A 25833-nucleotide genomic window follows, 5' to 3' on the forward strand; every position below is an offset into this window, starting at 1 on the left:
AATCTGTAATCAGGCCCCATATCTGATCCTTTCTGGGCAAGTTCTTTAACTTTGAAGTACACAGGCAACTCTGTTTTCCTTATTTCTTATTCTATTTTTTCCAATTACATATAAAACAATTTTTAACATTTGTTTATAAAATGTTGAATTCCAAATTTTCTCCCCTTTCTCCCTCTTCACAACAACCCCAATTGAAAAGGCGAACAATTTGATAAAGGTTATGCATATATAGTCATGCAAAACATTTTCATATTAGACATGTTGTAAAAGAAAATAGATTCCAAAAAAATAAAGAAAATAAAAAAGCATACTTCAATCTGAATTCAGACACTTTCAGTTCTTTCTTTCAGGATAGTTAGCATCTTTCATTATAGGTCCTTCAGAGTTGTCTTGAAGGATTGTATTGCTGAGAACAGTTATCATCTTGTACACAATACATTTAACTTTACATCAGCTCATAAGTTTTTTCAGGTTTTTCTGATGGTACCCTGCCTATCATTTTTTAAAGCGTAATATTATTCCATCAAAATTACAAATCATAATTTGTTTAGCCATTCACCAATTGATGGGCATCCCCTCAATTTCCAATTTTTTTGTCACTTGAAAAGAGCTACTATGAATAACTGTGTGCATAAAGGTTCTTTTCCTTTTTTCTCTTTGGGGATCAGAACAAGTAGTGTTGGGTCAAAAGGTGTGCATGGTTTTTTTAACACTTTGGCCATAGTTCCAAATTCCTATACAACAGCTGAATCAATTCCCAACACCAAACAACAATGCATTAATGTTTCATTTTTTTCCCATATCCCCTCCAACATTTGTCAGTTTTGTTTTTATTCTGTCCTATAAACCAATCTGATAGGCATGAGGTAGTACTTCAGAATTGTTTTAATCTACATTTCCCCAATTAATAGTGAGTTAGAACATATTTCTCATATGATTATAGGTAGCTGTGATTTCTTCATCTGAAAATTGTTCATATAGTTTGATCATTTATCAATTTTTAAAGATCATTTATCTTATTTTCATAAATTTGAATCTGTTCTCTATATATTTGAGATATGAAAACTTTATCAGAAAAACCTTCATCAATTTTTCCACAGTTAGTATTAGTAACTATATTTTCTTAAACTCAATCCCTCTATTTTATTTTCTCTCCTTTCATTCTGTCCCTCTCCAAATCTGTCTTTCATTCTTTCATTCTCCCCTTATTTTATCCACTTCCTCTCCTACCTCCCAGGTAGGGTAAAATACATTTCTATACCCGATTGAGTATGTATGTTATTCCCTCTTTGAGCCAATTCACTCACTCCTCCTTACTTCTATCTCTTACCCTCCACTTAAAACCTTTTTCTTACTTCTTTTATGTGAGATAAATTACTCTATTCTATGACTCTCTTTCCCTTTCTTCACATACATTCCTCTCACCTCCTAATTTTATTTTTTATGATATAATTTCTTCATATTCAACTCACATCTGTATCCTTTCATCTATATATACTTCTTCTAACTGTTCTAATAATGAGAAAGTTCTTAGGAGGTACAAGTATCATCTTCCCATGAAGGAATGTAAACAGTTTAATCTGAAGTCTTTATGATTTCTCATTCCTGTTTATTTTTTATGCTTTTCTTGAATCTTGTATTTGAAAATTAGATTTTCAACTCAGCTCTGGTCTTTTCATCAGGAAGGCTTAGAATGCCTTTATTTCATTGAATTTCCTTTTCTTTTTCCAACTGCAAAATTAAACTCAGTTTTTCTGCATAGATGATTCTGGTTGTAATCCTAGCACCTTTGCCTTTTAAAATATCCCATTTCAAGCCCTCTGATCCTTTACTGTAGGAGCTGCTAAATCTTGTCTTATCCTCACTGTGGCTTCATACTTCTTTAATTCTCTTTTATTTTTCTTTAGTCTTCTTCCTTTAATTAATTATTTCTCTCTGACTGCTTACAATGTTTTCTCCTTGACCTGGAAGATCTGGAATTTGGTTATAATATTCCTGGAAGTTTTCATTTTATATTTCTTTCAGGAGCTGGATTATTTCAATTTTTATTCTGTCCTCTGATTTCAGGCAATCAGGACAAAGTTTGTTTAGTTTTTTAAAAATAATTTCATGAAAGATTATGTCCAGATTTTTTTTATCTTGGATTTCAGGTAATCTAATAATTTTTAAATTATTTCTCTTGCAGATAAATGGCTTTTCTAATGAAATAGTTCATATTGTCTTCTATTTTTCATTCTTTTGGTTTTGCTTTATTGTTTATTAATTTCTTGTAAAGCCTTTAGATTGCACTTGCTCAATTCAAATTTTTTAAGGAATTATTTTCTTCAGGGAGTTTTTGTAAATCCTTTTCCATTTGGTCAACTCTACTTTTTACAGGAGTTATTTTATTCAGTGAATTTTAGTGTATTTCTATTTGGCCAGTTCTGATATTTAAAATATTCTTCTCCTCATTGGTTTTCTGTACTTCTTTACAATTTGGTCTAGTCTGTTTTTAGTTGGTATTTTCTTCAATAATTTTTTGTGCTCCTTTAGCAAGCTATTGTGGTTTTTTTTTACCATTATTTTCTTTCATTATGCTTTTCTCTTCCCAAGTTTTTGTCCACCATTTTTACTTGTTTTTCAAAACCTTTTTTAAATAATGCTATGCTTTGAACAAATTCATATTTCTCTTGGAGACTTTGGGGGTAGTATTTTTGGCTTTCCTATCTTCTTCAGAGTTTGTGTTTTAATCTTCCTTGCCACAATAATAACTTTTTTATAGTTAGAATTTTTTCTGTTGTTTGCTTATTTTCCCTACCTTTTTTCTTGACTTTTAACTATTTGCTAAAGTGGAGCTCTGCTTCAAGAGTAAAAGGTGCACTGTCCCAAGTTTCAGAAGTTTTATAGAGCTATTTACCCAGATACTCCTTAGTGACTTGTAAGTTTTCAGTTCTTCCAAGATGGTATGATCTAAGGAGAGGTGTGTTTACTACTCCCCCAGGCAGTGAATTCTCTGGTCTGTGAGCAACTCCCAAGTACTCTTTTCTGAAATGGAACTGTGAAAATGCAGTCATATTTCTGGTGTGCTAGTGTTCTTCCTTGCCCTAGGACTGTCACCCAGCACTGTGACCCAGATGCAAATATGGGTGAATCAACAGAGTCCAGCCTCAGTGCTAGCAAAAAGACCCCTGTAATCTCTTTCTCATCAGTTGTCCAAGCGCCTTCCTCCCTGAGAGCTGAGAACTTCAGAAGTAGCTCTACACCTGCTGATTCAGTGGCTCCTAAGAAGGTGACAGACCTTTCCTGTTGAGTTTTTAAATTGTCTTGGACTGGAAAATTGCCACCACCTCCACCATCCTTCTGTGTCTTCTGCAGCTCCAGGAATTGTTTCATGGCATTATTTAATTGGGGAGTTGGTAAAAGAGATCAAGTGAGTTTCTCCATCATAACTCTGCCCTGTTTCCAGCTTTTAATAAGCTAGATCTTCAGTCATGTATATCATAATGCTTTCTTATGCATACATAGCAAAATCTGGTGAAGTGATGAGAATGAGAGTCAACAGCTGGGTAGCCCATGTGTTATAGTGGTACCCTGGGGGCATTCAGACATCCAGAAAAAAATCTGCAATTTATTGGGGCAGAGCCTTTTCAGGTCATTAATGAAAACATATGGATAAGAACTGCATAGAATAAAGAAGATGTGGAGGAATTTCAATCTGCAGTGTAGGTCTCACCTACACTGATGCACAATAGATTCATTCATTAAAGTATGAAAGTAAAGCATGTAATTTTCTCCCTTCTCCCCCATGTGCTAATGAATAATTCACTTTGTCTATGCAGATAATTGGATTAAGCCCAGAAAAGTTATGAAATCACGTGTGATAATGTTAATAAAGAAACAAAGACAATGTTTCAGAAAAAAAGAGATTATAGCTTTTAACATAATGTATCCCATGAACAATCAGAGAATATTCTCAATTACACATTTAAGCACTTGGACAAATCTGTAGAAAAAGATACAACTGTTGTTTCAATGAGCAAGTATTTATTAAATATATACTTCACTTTCCAGGAACTGTGCCAGGCAACTAAGGACAAAAGGACAAAGGCAAAAGTGAAACATTACTTCTCTCAAAGAGCTTACATTCAAATAATTCATTGCAGAATCCAAGATGGTATGAGCTCAAATAATATAAATTTGCCTTTGTAGAAAAAGATACAAAGAAAATAGAATAGGTACTGGCAGATAACTGATGAATAGTCTGGCCATTAAGATCCAGGGTTAGAGGGTCATGGATTTAGACCTGAAAGAAACATCATTTTACAGGTGAGAAAAATGAGGTTCAGAGAAATTTGAAAAATGATCCCTAGCCACATAGTCAATATCAAAGGCAGGATTTGAACCCAGATCTTCCTGAATTCTTATCCAGCATTCTATATGCCCCAATGCTTTTTTAATACCTGTCATTTGGTCATCACCAAATTACCAGCTTCATAAGCATACACTGATGACATATTTTTATACTTTCAATAAATTCAATTCAAATTTAAAATAATCATAATAATTGAGTACCTAAGATGTGATTTGGGTGACTTTCCTTAATGTTAAGTAGGTACTAAATCATTAGGAGATATTACTAGCTGCCATTTGTTGACTTAGGAAAAGAACAAGCTTATAAATTTTAACCATTCCTTCAGATATCCAACTCATGTGGGTATGAAGTAGGGGATGTTGGGAAGGTCTTGGGTAAAGGTGATTGGGTAATCTAATAGAGGCCTGTTCCATGGAAGAAAGTCAATCAAATAGCATGTGGTAGTCTGGCGGATTGTCTCTCTGTCCACAAGGTTTCTGCAGTAACTCTCCACCTGACACTGTGATGATTTCCTCCTGAAAAAAAGGAAAAAGTTATATTCACATATATTAATAGAAGGGAATATCTAGTTAACCTATGTCAACTGAAGTGTGCTGTTTTCTGAGAGATGGAGTTCAAGAGTTCATGAATTCAAAGACTTAGAATTAGAAAAGACTTTTGAAAGCAAGAAGATTAAGTTGCCATTTAGAACAAGAATAATTCTAGAATAGGAATGAATGAATCAATGAATGAAAAATCATTTATTAAGTGATTATTATGTGCCAGGCATTGGAGTAAAGTGATGATTCAATTTTCTTAGACTCATCCAAGGAGACTATTATTATAATGTCTCTCATTCTGTTATAGAACAGAATTATTATTATTAGAATTTTTTTTTATTTTAAAAAAAACAAACAAACAAACAAAAAAAAAAAAACACCTTCCTGAAATGGTTTTCATTTTGCTCATTGTAACAAAACAAAAAAGGTAAAATCCCTCTTCCACAAAAAAAAAAATATATATATATCATAGTTACATAATTTTTTAAGGTTGGCAAAGCACCTTACATACATGATTATATTATTTTAACTGCACAACAAATCTGAAGAGTAAGTGATATTACAGATATCCCTCTTTTCAGATGAGGAAAGAGAAACTCAGATATTGTGACTTGACCAAAATCATTTATCTAGCAAGTGTTCAAACGTGGGATTTAAACCCAGACCTTCCTATATCCAAGTCCAGAATTTTTTCCAGTCTTTCATATACACTCTCTCTTCTATGTGATAGCTTTTCAAATACTTGATAACAGTTATTTCCTCTCATCCATGTCATTTTCAGTTGAGTTCAAATTTTCAGTCTCTCCCAGGCACCTGGTGGTACAGCACTGGGCCTGAAGTCAGAACACACCTGATTTCAAATTTGGCCTCAGAAATTACAGAGCTAAAATAATGAAGAAAATTCAGGGATTCACCTAAGATGTCCCCCAAGCCCTTCTAAACACATTTAAATACTGCCCTAAACAAAATCTAGAGTGGTAGAACTCACAAAAGAACAGGATAAAATATTTTTTCTGGCCCAGGACAACTAAGAAGGCTGGAAGGAAAGGTCTGTTGCTCTGGGATGAGAGTGGAATGCTGTCCAATTCAGGCTGTGCCAGTGCAGACCAGGCTCCAGGAAAACAAGAATAAACCTTGCAAGTGACTGAATCAGCATCAGTAGCTGTTTCTGGAACTCTCAGTCCACAGATAATAAGGGGGCTGAACAACTGGTCAGAAGGAAAGTACAGGGATCTCTTTGTTGGTACTGGGGACAGAACTCTGCTGTTTTGCTCATACTCAGATCTGGATCACAGTCCTAGGTGGCAGTCCCAACCAGAACTTGTAGTCACATATAGAGTGCAGATCCTTGTCACAGTTCCAGGGCAGAAAAGAGTGCATGTGGATTGAGGACAGACCAGAGTACCCACTGTCTGGGAGAGTAATAAATACATCATCTTAGAAAAACTGAAAATTTACAGGTCCCTATGAGTATCTCGGAAAACATATATTCAAAACCTCTAAAGCTTGGGACAGTGAATCCTTCACTCTGGAATAAGAACTTCACTTTAGGAAAGAGTTAAAAGTCAAGAAATAATCTAGAATAATAAGCTAACTATAGAAAAAATTCTAAATATAAAAAGTTACTATTGTGACAAGGAAGATCAAAACAAAATCAGAAGACAGCAAAGTCAAAAACCTACATCCAAAGCCTCCAAAAATATATATAAATTGGTCTCAGACCATGGAAGAGTTCAAAAATTATTCTGAGAATCTAGTAAGAGAGGCAGAAAAAAGATGAGAGGGATGCAAGATAATCATGACAAAGAGTCAACAGCTTGATAAAGGAAGCACATGAAGAAAATAACACCTTAAAAATAGAATTGGCCAAATGGAAACAAACATACAGAAATTTACTAAAAAGAAAAACTCCTTCAAAAAGCAGAATTGACCAATTGAAAAAAAAAGGCACAAAAATTCACTGAATAAAAGAGGTCCTAAATATAGAATTGGCCAAATGGAAAAGGAAGTACAAGCCCACTGAAGAAAATATTCCTTTAAAATAAAAATTGGCCAAGTGAAAGCTAATGTCTCAATTGAGATACCAAGAAATAATAAAGCAAAATCAAAAGAATGAAAAATAAAAGCCAATGTGAAATATCTCCTTACAAAACCAACTGACCTGAAAAATAGATCCAGGAGAGACAATGTAAACATTATTAGACTTCCTAAAAGCCTTGATCAAAAAAAGAAAAAAAGAAAAAAAAAGAGCCTAGACCTAGGTGTATGCATGTGTGTGTGTGTGTGTGTGTGTGTATGTGTGTGACTTCATCTGGACTAACAGTTCCACTTTAGCAAAGAATTAAAAGTCAAGAAATAAACTGGGATAATGAGCAAACAATAGAAATGATATTCTGGAACCAGATGACAAAATAGAAATTGAAAGAATCTACTAGATTACCTCCTGAAAGAAGATCCCCAAATGAAAACTCCTAGAAATATTATAACTAAGTTCCAAAGCTCCTAGGTCAACAAGAAAATATTGCAAACAGTGAGAAAGAAATGATTCAAGTATCGTGGAATTATAGTCAGAATAACAGAAATTTTAGTAGCTTCTACATTAAAACATCAGAGGTCTTGAAAAATTATATTCCAAAAGGCAAAGGTGGTAGGATTACAAACAGAATCACTTACCCAGCAAAATTAAGTTTAATTCTTCAGTGGGGAAAAATGGATATTCAATGAAATAGAGGACTTCTAAGCATTCCTGATGAAAAGTTCAGAGTTGAATAGAAAACCTGACTTCCAAATACAAGACTCAAAAGATGTATAAAAAGCTAAACAGGAAAGAGAAATCATAAGGGACTTAATAAGGTTAAATTATTTATACTATTTCACGGGAGAATGATGCTTGTACTTCATAAGAACTTTCTCTTAGGTCATTTAGGAGTTATATAGATGGAGGGTTCAGGTATAATAAGATTATATCTTTAAAAGTAAGATTAAGAAGTGAGAAAATCGAGTGTACTGAGACAAAGAGAGACATAGAACTGGAGAAATTATCTCACTTAAAAGAGGCACGAAAGAGGTTTGACACCAATGAGGAAGATGTAAGAGGCCTTGGGGAAGGCTTGAAACTCACTTTCATCAGAATGAGCTTAAAGAACAATTGTGTATAGAAATCTATCTTACCCTAGAGCAAAGTAGGACCCAAAGAGAATAAGAAAAATGGGGAAGTGTTCACAGAAGGCAGAACAAATTGGGGGAGGCAGTGGTTAGTCAGAAGGAAAGCACTTTTGAGAATGGATAGGGTGAAAGGAGAGAGATAATAGAATAACAGCAGGGAACAAAGTGGAGGGAAATAGAGGTGGCAATTATAAATATAAAAACATTGAAACAAATTCCTCTAATAGAAGTTTAATCTCTCTAATATATAGAAAAATGAGTCAAATTTGTAAAAAATTAAAGTCATTCTCCAATTGACTAATGATCAAAAAAGTGACCAGTTTTCAGATGAAGTAATCAAAATTATTTATATCTATCTATTTATAGACATATAAATAAGAATTCTAAATCATTATTGATTAGAGGTATTCATATTAAAACAATTCTGAGTTCACATCTATTAGATTGGTTAATAAGACAGAAAAGATGACAAATGTTGGAGGGGATGTAGGAAAATCGAGGCTTTCATGTACTATTGATACACTGTTCTGAATTTGAAGATGGAGGGAAACTGTTCCCTTTACTGAAGCTGTGTTCCCTTTAAGATTATCACTCTAAAGCTGTGTTCCCTTTAAGATTATCACTAAATTGTGTTGTGTCCCCTTTCTGATCTCAGAGATCAGGATCTCCCAGGCTCCAAGGAGTCTAGAGAAGGCCCATCTTCCCAGAATAAGAGAAGCAATACTATTCAAGGGCAAATCAACTCCCATAGATATTTTTGAAATTGTAAATTCTCATTCAATTGGTCTGATCAGCCCCCCACCAGGATGCCCATGTAACAGTTTCCTTCAGCTCAGCTCCTTGCAGAAGGCCCAAGCAATTTGCTAGGACCCTGCTCTCTGAGCATTCTCTCATTACCAAATTCTATCTCCCCAATAAATCTTTGCCACTATAGAAGTCAGTCTGTTAGCAAACTGATTTCTATCCAACAATAAACTTTCATTTTGCAATTAATAATTTGGGAATAAGTGAATTCTTTCACTTTGAACCTGCAGCCAATTAAAAGGGGATTTTAACAACTCTCTTATTGCCACTAAGCTCATTACCACCAGGAATTGAGGGGATTCAAACCTCATCATTTTTGGTTCCCTGACCGGTAATCGAAGGGACTCAGACCTCATCAAATTGACCCTACCACCATGCCCAAATATTTTAATAGTTGTTTTCTGGTGGCAAAGAATTGGAAACTGAGAGGATACCCATCAGTTGAGAAATGGCTGAACAATTTTGTGGTATATGATTGTGACAGGATATTATTATGCTATAAGAAATGATGAGCTAGAGGCTCCCAGAAACCTTTGAAAAGATTTGGAAAGAGAGCGTGTACGTGTGTGTGCATATGTGTGTGTGTGTGTGTGTGTGTGTGTGTGTGTGTGACTATATATTTGTATGTTTTCAGTCATTTTTAATGCATGTCTAATTCTCAATGTCCTCCATTTTGAAGTTTTCTTGACAAAGACACTACAGCAAATTGATGGTTCCTTTTCCAACTCATTTTACAAATGGGAAAACTGAGGCAAAGAAGGTTAAGTGATCCTCTCAGGATCATATAGCTAGTAAATGAGGTCAGATTTGAATTCAGAAAGGTGAGTTTTCTTAATTCTAGACCTGGCATTTTATCCATTGTAAAAACGTAGATGCCCCATTAAACAGAACTTAAATGACTTATCCAGACTCATACAACTATTAAGTATCTGAGGCTAGATTTGAACTGATGATCTTGCTGACTCCAAGTCTAATGTTCTATCTACCTTATCTTTGTTTTTGTTTAGTTGCTTTTCACTCATGCACAATTCTTCTTGAGCTCTTTTTTGGGTTTTCTTATCAAAGATACTAGAGTAATTTTCCATTTTCTCCTCCAATTCAAAATGAAGAAACTGAATATACAGGATTGAGTGATTTGCCCAGAGTTACACATTTAGTATCTGAGATCAAATTTGAACTCAGAGCTTCCTGACTCCAGGCATCAGTACTCTGTATACTTATGTATAGATTATATATATTATATATAATATAATATATAATATATATGTACACATATACTTAGCTTATTAGTGGGAGGTAATATATGTATATATGTGTGTATAAATATATACATGTAAATGCATATATACTAAGTATACCATAAAAGATAGATAGCTACTATATGTACTTCTATATTACATATGTTTTGTGTACATATATATATATACACACACATACATATATACATAGAGTGAGAGATATATCCTAACGGTATTGTGAGAAATAGTGCTATATATGTCCATATGCTTATATGTTTACAATATCACATATATTATATATTTTATATATATATACTTATGTGTAGTAAGAGGTAGCCTAGCATCATGGATAGAAAGCTGGCCTAAGAGTCTGGAGGTTTACATTTAGGACCTCTATATACAATATCCAGGTTGTATGACCCTGTGCAAATCAGTTGATCTCTCAGTGTTCACAGGTGACTCTCAGTCTCAGAGCAGTGGCCAGTCTGCTCTGATAGAGGAAGTTGTCTCACATGAAATCCCAGCATCCATGAAACCACAGGTCTTCACAATAACAATAAATGTATTTTTTATATATTGAATGAATAAATTAATCACATATTCTTTAAGACTAAACCCAGTCCAATAACAGGTCTATCTGAACACACTTGGGGAAAGAGCAGTCTTTAGCAAATTCTAAGGAGCCTTATTTTTATGTCAGACTGATAATTGGAATTGTAGGGGAAATTATAGGTTGGGCCACTAGGGCTTGAATCCAGGCCAGAATTCAGGAGCACTTTGTCAAAAGCTCCAGCATTAGCTCCACTATTCTGGCCCCAGTCCCATTTAGTTGATTAGGTCCTGTCTCCCTCTGGCTTCCCTGCAGTTTCAGTTCCCTTAGGGAGCTAACCTGAAGGAGTTTCATATGGAAAAAAAAGACTGCAATGGGGCAGTAAGGAAATTCTCTTCCTCATTTCCATAGCCTCCGTTTTGCTTAGACAGCTGATTTTTAAAGGCTCCAAGGTTTCTGACAAAGTACATTTTGGAGCCACACTTGGCACGAACATGTCAAGTGTCCAGAATTGACCTTCTGGGAGACAGGACATTATTAGAATATTTAAATTGCAATGTGAAGCAACTCAGATAGGTACATTAGCCTGTTAAACCCAAGTTCATTAAATGGATAATAATCCTTAGAAAAGAAAGTTTGTTAAGATTAGCACATACTGTTAACTGGAAGTACATGTGGGCATATGTGTGTGTGTATTCATATACATATTGATATTGATATTGATATTCCTATATTCACAGGAATATCAATGGATGGAACCCCAAAAGGCCTGAAAATGAGAAACTAATTAATTAAGGGGTCACTTATATGAAAAGTGATCTTAGCTTCAATTTAATTAAGGAAAGAATTTATGATTATTTTATATCTATCTTACACTAATTAATAGGGGTAGGAGGTTGGGGCAGGTCTAGAAACGAAAGATACTTAAAGGCCCAGATTATGTGTCCTCCCATGTGACAGAAATTCCTTGCATGGTGCTAGGCACACAAGCAAGTCCAGGAAGATGTTTGGATGATGCTTGAAAAATAGAATCCCACTAACTCTCCATGATTTCTTTTTGTTAAATAGTGTTCCTGTGGGAAAATGTATGTAACTAGGTAACTTTTCAAATAAAAGGTATTAAGGACAATTTTCAAGTATTATGGCTGCTATCCCAAGGATGGGGAATTTTTCCTATAAAAAACAAACTTATAGGCAATCTGTTATTTCACTTTTCTCTTTGTTGTTCTTAAGAGAAAACAAAAGGGAATGTAGGTAAATCCCAGAGAGATGATCTTTGGAGCAGAAATATTCCCCAGGGGAAGATAACAAGGAATGTTACCAAGAAGAATGGTGATGAGAACTGGGTTTGGGGTCTTTCTGTTAGGAGTTGCCCTGAGGGACCTTATGTCATCACATCTCTCAATCATTCTCATTATACAATACCTCTGGCTTGATCCTAGTCACCATGATGATTCTGAAATGACTATCTCTGACCTCACCCATCAGCCAAGAGTTCATGTCCATGATTCCCAGAATGGATACCTTGTGAAAATCAATAAGGTCTGTGAGAGTTGCATGGCGGTTTGGATCCACTCCCAGAAAGCTATAAAAATCCCCTGATGCATCCACAAGAAAGTGCTTGAACCCATGCTGCTGGCGGTAGGAGAGGGTGTAGCCCCAGATTTTCTCACTGACACGAATCAGAAATGCCCCCTCACTCATGTTTGACAGAAGATCTTCTGCATCTTCTCGGCTAATGATCCCTACAAGAAACAACATTGCTGTCAGCAATTTCAATCAATAACAAGTACTGAGCTACTGTGTACATTGTATATACTACTGTATACACTGCTACCAAGAGCTACAATGAGAACCTAAGTTTAACTTCACTAGCTTGAACAAATGAGGTAGGACAAATATTGTCTGAATTGTAGGATATTTTTTTTAAAAGACAATTTTATTACTCTTAATTACACACAATAATTTAACCTAGACTCATAAAGTTTTGTTTTCCTCTATAGAGAACTTTAGAGGGATTGTTTTAATGAACACATTCGAATGATTTGTAATTATTGGGTCAATTATCAGTTTAGTACCAAGTACCTGAAAATTCTGTTTCCTTAAGTAATAAAAGCACTTGCAAGCAATTTTCTTTACTCTGTGAAAATCATATATTTGAGATTTCAAGGAATTTAAAATTCCAGCTAGTCATTTTACATAGGAGGAAACTGAGACCCAGAGAGATTGTTTTAATTGATTTGCTCAGTCAATCAGATAGCAAGTGTCAAAAGTGAACTTTAAACACAGGCCTTTAACTCTGAAAACAGTGCTTTACCCATTGCACCCCACTCATGCACTTCATAAATATTTTCTTCATAAGTAAATAAAAGGGAATCCAAGATTCTCAACATATACCTATATAGGTATGTCCGTATGTATGCATGTATATAAAACAGTACAGTTCCTATTAAAATGTTTCACTACTTCATAAGAAGACTGGGCTCTGTCCTTTACTTCTTTATAGGACAATGTAAAAATTCAATAAGGCCTTTTGGGAACAACTTCAATGCTTGTGTTTCAGTATTAACTTTTCAGGGTTCATTAACCACCTTGGTAACTAATACAAAAATGTTTATTCATGTTTTCTCTGTTATCTGCACATGATGTGATTATTTCCTCTTAGGGCTTCTATAGAAGAGACTCCAGCATCAATTAAAAGAATGAACCAAATGACCTACAACCAGAAAATGCCAGATCTGGAAAAGTCATTTAGTTCAAACTTCACTTAAAGCATGACTCCCACCTAAAATCCCAATTTCAAGACATCTCTCATATATTCTTTCTGGCATTCTTTTAACCATAGTGTGGCCTTAAGGTATGCTGCAGGGTAAGAAATGAAATTTGAGTAGTTGGAAAGGACTCTTGTCATTCATTGTTTCCACTGAGCATTCTAATGTCATGATGACTATCCCCCAGAGAAGGGTTCTGGTAGGGAGAGCAGGAGGTTCTGGTGATTGGAAATGAATGATTTCTAAATCAGGATTGCTAAGTCCTGATTGATAAGGTTATTCCTGAAAGAAAGGTGTAATAAATGAAAAATTAAATATATTTCCTTCAATCCTTCTATAACATATTTAAATAAAAATCAAAAGGGTAGGGTTTTAATACCAAACCTTTATGACAAAAAAGACTACAACCATCTCATGCCTTAAAGGAAAATTATCAAACAATTATATTACAATTCTTAACTCTCTGATGTAACTAAAGTAACATTCTTACAGAGATCTTTCAAATTTTTCACTTGGCTGCTCTAATTCATTTTCAAAAATATTCTCACATATTCCCCTCATTATTTCTCAGCTGCTCTGTTTTTTTCTTCTCCTTTCCTTTCTTGTTCTGTTTCTTCTCTCCATTAAATGCTTCATCTATTTCTTCCTATCTCTCCTTTCCTGTTATTAGCTATTCACATGACAGACCAGTGAGGGGTGTTCTTGCAAAATGATTAATAGTAACAATGAATGTGACCATTATAGGCATCTTCTTGTGGATTGTGGTCTAAACAAACACTGAGGGTATAGCTAAAACTCAATTTTACCACAAATAAAAGGCTCTTCTAGTTCCTAGATTTAACATCTGCTACTACTAGCTAGCTGTTTAACTTTAGGCAACTTTAACCTCTCTAGACCTTAGTTCATCTCTAAATGAATCCTTTGTACCATCTTCCTCATATGAAAGTAACAAATGAAGTCATAGATCTAATGAGAGCATGATAGATGCATAGGTAGATGGATAGGTGCTAAGTAATAGATAGATTGATAGTGGATAGATAGATAGATAGATAGATAGATGATGGATAGATAGAAAAAAAGAGATAGATGATGGATATATAGGTAGATAGATATAAATAGGAGTATTTTGTCAAACTGAATTGAATTGATTAAGAGAAGGAAGAGTATATCCTATTGGGAATCTGGAAAGTCTTCATAGAGGAGTTAGTATTTGAACTGCTCTTGAACATTAGATAAAATTTTGATTGACAGAGATGTTTTTTCCCTCTATACAAGATTACAGATAGACAAAGAAAGTATATGCCAAAATGCCCTGAGGAAAGATCAATGAGACCAAGTCAGTTTGAGAGAAGAAGAGAGGTAGAAAAGGACTCAAATCACATAGTGACAAATCATTGGCAGGGCCTTTTGGCTCAAATGAAGCCATATAATTAGGTTCTCATGCAGTGTCCTAAGTTCCCAAATCAAAACTATTTGTTCTGGAAACCATGCAGCCCCCTAACTAGCCCAGGGGTTGAGTAGAGACATTTTAATATACCCATAGCCAGATTTCCCACTAAGCTTTCATCCATGTCTTCCTGTGACTGCTGCTCACCCTCTCTCTTTATAAGATACTAAGTCCTGCTTCTGACATAGCCCCAAAATGGCCAGACATCACAATAAATTAATCAATAAAAGGCCAAAGAGAATCAGCTTTTAACAAGAGTCTCTGGGAGAAGTCATCTAGTGTCCCATTTCCAGAAACACTGGTTAGATAAGAAGGATTTAACATTATGTGCTAGAAAAGAGAATTAAGTGGATAGAAAAGAGGACTAGAGCTTTTGACTTAGCTTGTTTATAATATAGGGTATTATATTTTATCATATCAGATATATCACATAGGATAAGTCATTTTATAACTCTGGGAGAGGGATTCTTAACTCTTTTTGCATCATGAATCCCATTAAAAATCTGATGAATCTCAGCACATTTTTTTAAATACATAAAATAAAATACATAGGATTACAAAGAAAAGCAATTATATTGAAATGTTAATCAAAATTTACAACCAAAAAAAAAAAAAAAAGGAAGAGATCACAGATCATAGATTAAGAATTTTTGTCCCCAAAATTTTTTGTTCCAAATCTTGGTTTTCTCACCTGGTAAATGAAGGGAAATATCCTTTTCAACTCTAAAAATTTGTGATTCTATAAAATGGTACATATTTCTTAAAAGTTCTTTTCATTTCTCTCTCTACCTAATGATCCACTAATAAATCACCAGCCAGCTGGTTTCTTCACTTATGCTAACCCAAAGCCATTAACAACTTCTAAGAACCTCTTTTCTTCCTGTGTTTGTTTGTTTGTTTTATTCTTTCTAAATCTAAATCTTCAGTGGTTGGTAATTAAAGCAATGAAAACTTTTTTTTTTCCCACCCTTTCAAAACACTGTATAATTCTCATGATGGCTGAAAGAGAAAGAGAGAAAGATTGCTCACTCCTGAGACTGCTGAGGAGAAATAAACAACATCTGTGGAAACACTGCATGAACATTTGAAAATTGTTTGAACTCAAGTCAGGAAACTTTGCTCTCACCCCAAGGCTCTGCTAAGAGGTTTAGAATCCTGGGCCCTTTGATTGTTGGTGGTTCAGGTATTAATTGGAATTATTATCTGCAAACAGAATTTCAAAGGCTGTTCTCTCCACCCTCTAGACAATTCCTACTAATCTCTTAAAGGTATTTCCACAAAGAGCTTAAAGGAGGAGGAAACTGGCGGTTTTCAGGACTGGTAATCCTTTCAAACAGGCTCAGCTATTGAAGGCTATGAGACCTCTTTGCAACAGCTGTCTTATCACTAGGGTCTCAGGGAAACTCTGCATGGATTCATTTTAGTCTCCCCAGACCACATTGTACTCAAGGTCAGGACTATCCACAATGGTTCCTGCATATAGGACTACACAGAAGACATACTAGTTTGAAAAGGCATCTGTAACTTGCAGAGGAGAGAGCCTAGAAAAATAAGAGGCAACATGGGATCGTGGAAATAACACAGTTCTTTCAGTTAGAAGGTCTGTGTTCAAATCCTGATAATTACTACCTGAACAAGTCCCTGAACCTCTCTGACTGAGCCTCAGTTTCCTTATCTGTAAAACAGATAAAGTAGGATTTTTCTTAATCTCACATAGTTGATATGAGAAAAGAGCTTTGGGAACTCTCAGGTGCTCTATATTTGTAATCTTAGAGATCAAACAAGGATCCACTAGATATTTTAGGTGGATATCTTTCTGTATTCTGTGTCTATACAATAGTTTTATGAAGAGGAAAAAAAGATTAAGGAGTTTTGGTGGCTTGCAAATGTCATACAAGTCAACAATATGGTGCTGAAAACAAATTAAAAAACAAAACGAATATAATCTTAGATTTCTTTGAAATGCAGAATGTTCATAGTGAGGGATGTGATAGTTTAGTTGTATTCTGTCCTGATTTGAAAATATTGTTTCTACTTGAATTTGGGCATTGCGTTCTAAAGAGGCCATCAACAAGCTGAAAAGATTCCAGTAGAGGAATATTAGGACAAAGTAAAGACTCGAGAACATGCCCTACAAGAGTTGAGAGAAAAAGGAAAGATATGTATTTGAAGGATTATCTATAATGTGTCTGTAATGTACTTAGACTTATGATGCTTCTTACCAAAGCCATAGAACAAGGAATAGTAGGTGCAGAGAGGAAGATTTGGGCTCATTATATGGAGAAAAAATCAAAATAAATGTGAGTATTCAGAAGCATGTAATCTATCCCTCAAATCCCATTTACACTAGACTTCTCATTTGTGGATATTGATTATTCGGTGCTCTGTCCCCACATAAGGCATGAGGTTGGCCAGAACTTGGTGTAAGTGTAATGCTGGAGAAACTGAGGCAAGATAGATATTAGAGAGTTTTTAATATTTTATTTGGATTTCTGAGAGGGAGAGATTTTCTGGGACCAAAAGGATCCATTTTTGGTCTCAGGGCTTAATCATGTTTTTGTCTCAAAAGAATCCAGCAGAGAATGTGAGGTTCCCATGAAATATATATATATAACAGAACAATCCTAATCTTTGAGTTTTCTCTTTCAATAAAGAGGACACAATAAAGCTGACATGATTAAAGCAGTTACTTTACATGTTGGTTTCTTCCTAGAACCTTTCTTTTCCTTCAGGGATGTGAAAAGATTCTAGGACTAATTTTTTCCCCCTCAAAGCTGGAAGTCAAAAGGTCATCATCTTTCTTCTCTTAAGTTTTTTGCTAATTCTACCCCTAATGTAGTTATGCAACTTGAATACTCAATTGAATGATCAGTTTCCACCAATGAGGAGAGTCCAGATGGACTTTGAGGTTCAGTTTACAAGGATAATGGTCTTCTTCCAGATGGTGGCAAGTTGGGACTGAATTAATGCTTTTCTGGGATAGTACAGAAAAGATTACTATTTAAGTATTGGATATCTTCAGAATTCCATCCTGTTCTATAATTCTTTGATAGAACAGGCTATTATTAACATGAATAATTTGACATTGGCTGTCCTTTCACTATCATATACACATACATGCATATATGTAGAAAGAGACAAAGAGACCGAGAGACAAAGAGAAAGAGACCCAGAGACAAAGACAGAGACAGAGACAGAGAGAAGCAGAGACAGAGACAGAGACAGAGACAGAGGGAGAGGGAAGGAAGAAGAATAGGGATTATGTGTGGGACAAAAGAGAAAGGAAAGAAAACTTGCTCTACAACCTACCTTTACCAAGAAGTAACACAATGTTATAAATACAGCACAGATATCTCTGTAACATCTCTATACCATTTATTGTACAAGCAATGAGCATGATCATGAGAATAAAGAAGTGACAGCATCATCAAAACATCTACCATTATCTACTATTCTGCTGGCTTGATCCTCAAAGAGGTACCTTTCAGAAAATCTGATAAGTAGACAATGTCTTTTCTTGGTTTCCTCCTGTCTTCCTTCTTTCTGAATTTCGATGTCACCATCCCTTCATCCCCCTATAGTGTTCATGCTAGGTTCTATAATATCCCAGACCATTACTCCCAGCTAGCTATCAATTAATCCATCAGCAAAGGTTCTAATTGATAAAAGCTGACAGCAATAGATTGGGGTTATTTTCAAGGGTCAGTAAAATATCTTTAAGACCAAAGTCTGTAATCCCAAAGGAATATTCTCTAATATTGGAATTTGAAGTACAGAGGTAAATGAAAAAGGGGATCTGGGGTTACAGAGCAATTTCCTAACTTGAATTATGCTGTTAGCCAGTAAAATATCTAAATTTTCTGCCTATGGGAATACTGACCCCTGTGACTCTTTGGTCATTTATTTTCAGGGTTTGACATTCTTAACAATTCTACCTTCCCACAGCTTCAGGAAATAATCTTGGCTAGGACCAGAGGAAAAGGAGGAATCTAGGATTGTAAGAAACTAAACATTGAGAGTAGACAGCAAAGAAAGGTGAATAAGGGGTTTTTCCAAGTTTATACATTTTAAGACGTGTCTTCAAAATTGTGTGGTCTAGTAAAAACATTATGTGGAAAAGCAATGGGGAAACACAAAATGGTTCCATATTTTATGTAGGTGGTGTACTAGATGACACATAAGGTCATTTCCAGTTTTGATATTTGACTATTCTGTGATTTTAGAATACTGGTGGCAGGGGATCTACTTACTCTGCCTCTGCATAATGCAGTTAATGGCAATGGGGTAAATGGGTATAAATGGGGCAGAAAATGGAGGAAAGAGAGGGAAAAAGAAGAGACAAAGGCAGAACAACATAGAAAGAGAAAAGGAGAGAAGAGACAGAGACATGGAGACACACACACACACACACACAGGGGAGGGAAAGGAAGGGAAGGAGGGAGGAGAGAGAGAAAATGAGAGAGATACACACAGAAAGACAGAGAGGAAGAGAAAGACAGAGACAGAAAGATAGAGGCAGAGATACACAGAGAGAGAGAGACAGAAAGAGACATATACACAGAGAAAAGAAAGAGAGACACACAGAGAGACAGAGAAAGAGACAGAGACAGAGACAGAGACAGAGACACAGAGACAGAAAGAGTGAAGCCCATACAAAAGGAGGGATGAGAAAGTGAAGTACCTAAAACAATATTGTATGAGAAAGAGCAATGATCCAGTCCCGGTCTTTTGCCTCAGATAACAATACCATTTTGTTGGAGTTCTACACGTCCTTAAAATCATACAGGACAATTTTTTTTTTTTGACTCCAGTGTCTTTATTTATTCCTTCTTATTAAACCTTCAGTGATCCCTCAACCTCAATTTGAGTAGCATCAGTATTACGTTTGACACTGAGTGTGCCAGATCCACAGACATGCTGCATTATAATTCTTAATTAATTAGCCCCAAGTCCCACTATAATACATACAGACTGTGTCATCCTGAGCAAGTTTCTTAGACTCTTAGTGCTTGAGGAAATTCTCTATGACTATCAATCACAAAGAAATTACTAACTGAATGGGGAAGGGGAGTTTTCTTATCTGGGAGATATCTTTATCAATGAAATCATAGGTCTCCCTTTTTAAATGGGGATTTTAATATTTCAATGCCTACTTCAAGGCATTATTTTGAAACATAAATAATATAATATTTGTAAAACCTTAGCTCCACTCCCTATCTGTTTCTTCTGCTATTGCTACTTTATACTAAATACCTTTGTATAGTATCTTCTCTCTCTTTCTCTGTTTATTTTTGTCTGCTACATGTTTTATACCATGAGAAGAGATTTTCTAAGGTCTATTTTATAAGAAAAAATAAAATATGTAAAATTCAGAAATTTTATGCCAGGATGAGAAAATTAGAAGTGTGTTCAAGAAAACAAAAAGACATGCAGAAAAGACATAAAGCACAATAATTTTGTACTCGCTTATTAAATTTAATATATACTTTATTAACAATGCTATATAATGAAAGCTCATAGCTTCATATACAATGCCAATTTTATTACTCTTTACTTATGACTGTTAAGTTTATAATAATTTTATTTTTGAGTATATAAAAAGCCTATATGGTTGCTTCAACATAAATACAATTAAATATATAAAATGATGTTAAATTAAAAATCATATCAGATAATTTAAAAGACTTTTAACAAATCCAAACTAATTTATATTAAAAACTCTTGAAATTGTAGAAATAAATGGACCTTTCCTTAATATAGTAAACACTATTTATCTAAATCAAAAAGCAAACATTAGATATAATGGAGAAATGTGAGAGGCCTTTTTAATAAATTCAGAAGTAAAGATACCTTGCTTTATACCAATGCTATTTAATAAAATACTAGAAATAGCAACAATAACATTAAGACAAAAATAAATAGAAGTATTAATCCTAGGCAAAGAGGAAACAAAATTACTACTTTGTATATATACTGTAATGGTGAGCTTAGAGAACCCTAAGGAGTCAACTAAAAATTAATTAGAATAATTCATAATTTCAACAAAATTACAGGATATATTGTGTACTAATTATCACTAATCTTATAAGCATTAAAAATCTAGCTGTAAAGGACTGAAAGAGAATTTCTATTCAAAATAACTACAAAAGCTATAAAATTTGGGGGAATTTAGCAAGATTTACCCCAAGGACTATATAAATTTAACTATAAAGCATTTTGCAGAAATAAAGACCTAAATAATTGAATAAATATTAATTACTCATTGGGAGGTCAAACCAGTATAATATACTGACAATGCTACCTAAATTATTTATTCAATCTTCCAAAAGTATGCTTTACTGAGCTAGAAGAAAATAATATCAAAGATCAAGAATCTCAAGGGTAATAATGAAAAAAAAAGTAGGATGGAAGGGATTCTATCAGTTTCAGATTTCATATTGTACTACAATTTAGTAATCACTAAAATGATTTGTTACTGGTTTAAAAAGAAAGAAAGGTCAGTCAGTGTAACAAATTAGGGAAACAATATACAGAAACCTGCAAAGAATAGTATTGTGTTTACTAAACACAAGGATCTTAATTACTGAAGGAAGGATTCATTAATTGATAAAAACTGCTGGGAAAGCTACATGTCACTTTAGCATATACTGTGCTTAAAACAGCACCTCACATTAAGCATATGCAAAGAGAAAACAAAATTATAACTTTTTATAGATAATGTAATTGAGAGTTTAGAAGACATTGAAAGACAATTTCTATTCAAAATAACTACAGAGATCAAGACAGATTCCAAATGGATGTTGATGAGTCGTTATTCAGTCATGTTCATTTCTTTGTGATGCCATTTGGGTTTTTCTTGGCAAAATTACTGAAGTAGGTTGCTATTTCCTTCTTTAGCTCATTTTTTAGATGGGAAAATCCCAGACGAACAGGATTAAGTGACTGGCCCAAGGTCACACTGTTTAATAAGTATCTGAGGGCAGATTTAAATACAGAAATATGAGCCTTCCTAACTCCATGCTTGGAACTCTGTCCCTGTGCCACCAAACTGTCTCTCCAAATGGAAACATAACTTACTTGTGAAAGTAAATTGGAAGGGAGGAGAAATTATATATACATATCCATAGATATGGATATGAGAAGAGTTTATGACCAATAAGTGACAGAAAGGATTGCACAAAATAAAATAGACATTGATTATTTAAATTGAAAAGATTTGAGGTTTTTGTTTTGCCAAAACATATTTAATGTAAAAATTAGAATGGAAACAGATAATTGTGAGGAGAAAAAATTTATCAATTACTCTGATAAAAGTCTCATTTCTAACATACAGCATGAATTGATTCAAATTTATGACTAAGAACCATTTGCCCAATTGATTAATGGTCAAAAAATATGAAAAGGAAGTTTTCAAAAGAATTTGCTCTATCAAGGTATGTTAAAAATACTCTAATTAGAGAAAATTAAGTTTAAAGCAACTTTGAGATTTCACCTCACAACCATAATTTTTTAAAAAATCTTTGTTTGAAAATAAAATTTAAGAAAAAAGTTAGGGCATGATGAGAACTGAGTCTTAGGAAGAAGAATATGCACTGTTATAGTGTTGTTAACATATATTCCCCTTAGGAATGGGGATAAAACTAAGCAGTGATAGTGGTATATGATAGGAGTGGAGAAAATGGTCCTAAAGGATAACTAAGTGCACAAAGCTTTATATATCTCCTAATTTTTTGCTCTTCAGATCATTATCTCAGATCAGTTTGGTAAAGATGAAAAAAGAGAAAAAATGAAAAATTTAAGTGACAAAATAATAGTATTTTAAATTGTTTCATTAAATATTTCCCAGTTACATTTTTATGATTCTAGTCATATCATATTCAGGAGTTTTAAAGTGCACATAGGCAAGTTGGACATCTTTATTCTATTGTACTGATTGTAGATCTGTGGAAATCATAATTTCTCAAACTGAAAGAAAAACAACTGAGGCAGAACTCTGAGTCAATGGCTTTGTTAGAGAGTGGATGGTCCCCTCTAATGAGGTGAACCTCCAATCTTCTTCATAACCTGAGATGCCCCTGGTCCCCAGAACTTTATTTTTATAGGGCTTCATACCCAAATACACAAAAGAAGTAAGGTGAAAAATAGAATCTCATTAAATGATAGATCTTACTCTTGATGAACGTAAGATGGCCACCTGTTCATGTTAGATGAAAGAGAGTGACCCAGAGAAACAAAAATAAGTTGACGGACTGTTAAAGAATCAAGGCATCTCACCATGCTAGGTTTGGACGTGGAATTTCAGTAAAATAAAATGATGATATCTTTATCAGCATTGTTGTGTTGCACAAATAAGAGTCATAAATGGTAAACAAGTAGTGAATATTAGATTAAAGTTTGAGGTACACTATCAAGACCTATTTATAAGATCCAATCTTATATAATTATTCCTGTATGATTTATCAAAAACATCAAACCGATCAATGTTGACTGGAATAAAGGAGTGGTCCAGATGAATCATTTTTCACAGAAGTATGTAATTGATCTAGTATTTTCAAAAGTGTTTTGGAATAATCCTTTGACTCACTTATAATACTACTAGAATTACACTCCCCCCCAAAAAAAAAAAATCAAAGAGGAAAAAGATCTACATGTGCAAAATCTTTAAAACAGCTTTTTTCTTAGTAGATTAAAAATTGGAAACTAAAGAGAGGTCCTACTGGGAAATGGATAAACAAGTTAGAGTCTATGAATTTAATTAAATATTATTGTGCTAGAGCAAATGATGAAATGGACAATTTTCAGCAGAAACAGAAAACCTTTATGAACTTGGCAGAACCAAGTGAACAGAATGAGAAGAATAATTTATGCAATGATAATAACATTATATAGAAAAACAATTTTGAAAGACTTTTGAAATCTGAACAACACAATGACAAGTAGTGAATACAAAAGAATGAAAGTGAAAAGATCATTAACTTCCTGCTGGATGACAAACTTAAGATAGAGGAGAGATATACAGTTCTGCTCAACATAGGAATTTTAAAAATAGAATTAAGTAGTTATTTATAGAAGGTTGTGGAGTTTTCTTTTACATAAGTTTGGAGGATATTGATATGAGTAGGAGTTTTCATTTGAAAATTTCAGCCAAAGAAGGGAAGGAATGAAGTAGGGAGGGAGGGAAGGAGGGAAGGAAGGAAGGAAGGAAGGAAGGAAGGAAGGAAGGAAGGAAGGAAGGAAGGAAGGAAGGAAGGAAGGGAGGGAGGGAGGGAAAGAAATTACAAAGTACTATTGAGATGTTATCTAACTTTTCTAGTCAAAATTTTGGCTGAAATTTTCAAATAAAAACTTAATCCATTACTTTTTTAATATAACCCCAATCCTAAAGCACATTGGAATTCCCTCATTGGTGGAGATTAATGCCTCTTGCCTGCCTCTCTCTTGCCAATTCTTTCCTATCCTTAAAGAAAGTGAGAAGCATTAATCTTGACCAATGAGGATAGATTCCCAAACCAATGGAGTTATATTTAAGTGTGGAATCCCATGTTACCATGATCCCAAAAGAAAATGGAGTCTTCTGCCACTATAATATCCCATTTGGATTTAATATTTGCTCAACTGAGCACTCTGGATCAGTATCTACTATAAGTATTTATTAAGCGCTTATTATGGACCAGGGACCATGTTAAGTACTATGGATACAAAAAGAAGCAAAAAAATAAAATAAAATGCTGTTCTCAGGAAGTTCACAATCTAAGAAGGAAGATAACATGCAAACTACTAAGAATAGAAAAGATATAGACTGCATATATTGGATATAAACCAGTAAGAAATTACACTGGCATTAAAGGGAATCTGAAAAAGTTTACTCTAGAAGATTCTGGGACTTCAAGGAAATGAGGAGCTACCAGTAGAGGGGTAGAACATCCATATAAGGGAGACAGCCAGTGAAAATGGACAGAGAAATGGAGGGTCATATGCAATCGAATTCTTATAATTCCAGAGTCACTCTCAAGTAATCCTGAAGTGCTCTTTTTTTCTTGTTAACCTATTTGGATTAGGCCTACCTAACTGTATATACCCAGTCTAAGAGAAAGAGATGCATTTGGCCACCATTTCTGAAAATGATGGATCAGAATTCAGGTCTTAGTGACTTCAGGTTCAGTATTGTATCCACTGATATTATTAACAGACAAATATTGGGTAATTATTAAGTCATAATTAATTGTCATAATTGTCATAAATAATAAGTTGCCAGAGCCCTGCAGCTTCCTGCAGCACCAACCACCCCTTACTCCATTCCCTCAGTACATCAGACATGAGGTTTTCAGAAGGCCCTCAGGGCAACATCAAAGTAGCACCTGGTAAATAGCCAGAGCCTACACCCACTGCTTCAAGAAGCCTGAGACAATACTCCTTTCACCCTAGCAACAGAGCACCAAATTTAAAAGTAAGGAGAAAGACCACAAAATAGATGGGCAAAAAATAAGAGAAAAGGAAACTGAACACAGAAAGTTATTATAGTGACAGAAAATTCTAAGACACAAACTCAGAAAAGAACAACAATGTCAATGTCCCAACTGATAAATGGTCAAAGAATATGATCAAGCAGTTGTGAGATGGAGAAATCAAAACTATCTATTGGCAGATGGAGAAGTACTCTCAATTACTATTGATTAGAAAATGAAAATTAAAACAACACCTATCAGATTGGTTATATAGGACAGAAAAGGATAATTTTTAGAGAGAATATAGGGGAAAGGGACAGTAATGTACTGTTGGTGGAGTTGTGAACTGATCCAACCATTCTGGAGAATATTTTAAAACTGTGACCAAACAACAAACAATCTATGCACACTATTTGACCCAGCAATATCACCACTAAGTCTATATCCCAAAGAGATCGTAAAAAAGGAAAAGGATACATATGTACAAAAATATTTATAGCAGCCCTTTTTATAGTGGCAATTA

The 25833-nt window shown here is 34.4% G+C and overlaps 1 protein-coding gene across 2 annotated transcripts in view; it reads right to left on the reverse strand.

Annotated features, from left to right (window-relative positions):
• Positions 1-3908: 3908 nt before the first annotated feature.
• LOC116421935 (SH2 domain-containing protein 4B-like) overlaps positions 3909-25833 on the reverse strand; it is a 51894-nt gene continuing 29969 nt past the window's right edge. The window contains exons 2-3 of one of the 2 annotated variants that reach the window (XM_031956361.1): positions 12172-12392; positions 3909-4866 (exon numbers count right to left, since the gene is read on the reverse strand). In XM_031956361.1, the coding sequence (XP_031812221.1) occupies positions 4774-4866; positions 12172-12351 (273 nt within the window). In that variant the 5' untranslated portion in view covers positions 12352-12392 and the 3' untranslated portion in view covers positions 3909-4773. Of the gene's footprint in view, positions 4867-12072; positions 12393-25833 lie in introns of both variants that reach the window. The other variant, XM_031956360.1, reaches the window with a different exon arrangement.

This window comes from Sarcophilus harrisii, chromosome 2, assembly GCF_902635505.1.
Source record: "Sarcophilus harrisii chromosome 2, mSarHar1.11, whole genome shotgun sequence".
Taxonomy (NCBI): Eukaryota; Metazoa; Chordata; class Mammalia; order Dasyuromorphia; family Dasyuridae; genus Sarcophilus; species Sarcophilus harrisii.